General features: G+C 35.4%; 1 protein-coding gene across 1 annotated transcript in view; it reads left to right on the forward strand.

The window, feature by feature from the left end:
• ADGRG4 (adhesion G protein-coupled receptor G4) overlaps window positions 1–2,045 on the forward strand; it is a 133,695-nt gene that overhangs the window by 77,974 nt on the left and 53,676 nt on the right. Inside the window, exon 11 of the mRNA XM_007956012.1 lies at window positions 1,958–2,042. Within this exon, the coding sequence (XP_007954203.1) occupies window positions 1,958–2,042 (85 nt within the window). The remainder of the gene's footprint in view (window positions 1–1,957; window positions 2,043–2,045) is intronic.

Below are 2,045 nucleotides of genomic sequence, written 5' to 3' on the forward strand. Positions count from 1 at the left end.
AACTAGAACACTGGTTTAGAGAAATTACTCAGTAAATAACAAATATTGTTTTGATTGTTGCAATTAATGGCAGATTACTTACAGCAGTCTTTTGAGCAGTGGGGGTTTGTTTATTCTATAATTTATTAAGGAGGTTTCTTTTTATTGCTTTGGCTTGAAGACCTAGAATTTTTGCACAATGAGTGTAATTTGTCTTGATTTTTACCTAAAAACTATACAATTCCACATGGAAAGTCTGTAATTACTTTCCGCAATACAGTTAGTCTCCCATCGGCCTGTTGTTTACTTTCATTCTGCCACAGCAGGGACTGCGTGAAGTGAAGTCACACCACTGCAGCCCAAAGAATTATGACCCCAGGTAGGCAGCTCTAGCTATCCCATTTACAGCAAAGTCTGAACAATTTAATAAGAGCAGCGGAAAGATCCGGGAAAGAGCCCACTGTTGTTTTCTTCTATCCTCAGTCTGATTGTTTAGTCAGTTGCTTTAACTGAACATAAGAGAGATGTAACAGGGACAAAAACATTAAAGAGAAGTAATTATAATCTTGCTCAGTCTCATCGTCCCCACCTACTCAGGGAGACCTATCTTTGCCAATTTAGGTCAGAGAGTTATTTGCAGAAAAAAAAAAAGAAAAAGAAAAAAGCAAGATTATGAGAAAAAGGAGAAAAAAATAGCCTGTGTATGCTATGTTGGTGGTAAAGATTTGGGGAGTAGAAGAGAGATTTGAGGAGACACTGGCAACTGTGGAGGATGTTGAGAGACAGGGAGAGAGAGAGAGAGCAAGAGTGAGAGACACAGAGAGAAATGAGAATATTAGGTCAGATGCTGAATTGTTTTGGTTCCAGAAAACAACGTTGGTTGGTTGTAATATAACATGTCATCTCTCTCTAGAATTTCTCTTAACAGATTGTATTTTTCAATTATTGTCTATTAGACTGTGGACTTGGCTGGGAGTGCTTTAAACTAGTAGGTCATAAGGGAACTTGGCTTTATATGGTTTATATCAACCCAAAATCTAGCTTGTGTTGTAGTTGTTTCACAAAACTCTTAATTTTAAAAGTGGGTGATGACTCAAACAAATCACCTATTAAGAAAGCATTTATAAGACAATTGAAGAATGATACAATTTTGACTGGATATGTGATGATCTGGAGTATTGTTAAGTTGTAAAGATAAGAAACTGGTATTGTGGTTATGACAAACAAAAATCCTTAAGTTTTAGAGACACATATTGAAATATTTAAGGATGAAATGATACGGTGATTGGGTCTTGCTTTAAAACAACCTAGGGGTGCAAGGAAGGTAGGAAAGAGAGTAGATAAAATAAGGTTAGTGGTGCCTTAATACTTGTTTAAGCTGGGTGACAGTACATGGGGATTAATTATACTATTCTTTCTACTTCAGTGTCAATTTTTAAATTTCCATAAAAGTGAAGAGAAAAAGTGAGCAAGTCAGTATCTATTGTTCTTTGTCTGTAAAAAATATAAATGAAGTTACTTTTGATTGTCATGGGGCAAAAAAAATTTGCTTTTTTTTTTATTTTTTTTTTTTATGAGGGTTACTGGCTCTTGACAGAAAAAACAATCTCTACTCTTGATTATGAAAACATAGACTAGGTGTTTGCTGATATTGAATACTAGTGGGATCTATTTAACTCAATCCAGTATTCAAAAGTCTTAATTTAATTAGAATCTAATTGCAAGATAATTCTTCAGTGACAAAGGCATTTCCCTGGTGCATTTTAAAAAAAGATTTAATGAATAAGATACTTGATTTCCACATTACATTCGGGAACTACATCTACTGTAGACATTGAGGTTCAGCACTTGCCTTCTGTACACGTTTGTAGCTTGGTACGTGTTTCCATTTCACTGCCTTTACTTTTTCAAAGAAGGCAGCAGGCTAGCGTGGCCTGACACTGAGTCCTGCAGTTTTCATGCTTCAATTTTTCCCCAGAGAATGCAGAAGACGTTGCGGAGCACATTTTAAATTTGATAAAAGAATCCCCACCTCTGGATGAAAAAGAAACAAAGATAATTATTTC

This window comes from Orycteropus afer, unplaced genomic scaffold (assembly GCF_000298275.1).
Source record: "Orycteropus afer afer isolate SDZICR_OR568_19922 unplaced genomic scaffold, OryAfe1.0 scaffold00571, whole genome shotgun sequence".
Taxonomy (NCBI): Eukaryota; Metazoa; Chordata; class Mammalia; order Tubulidentata; family Orycteropodidae; genus Orycteropus; species Orycteropus afer.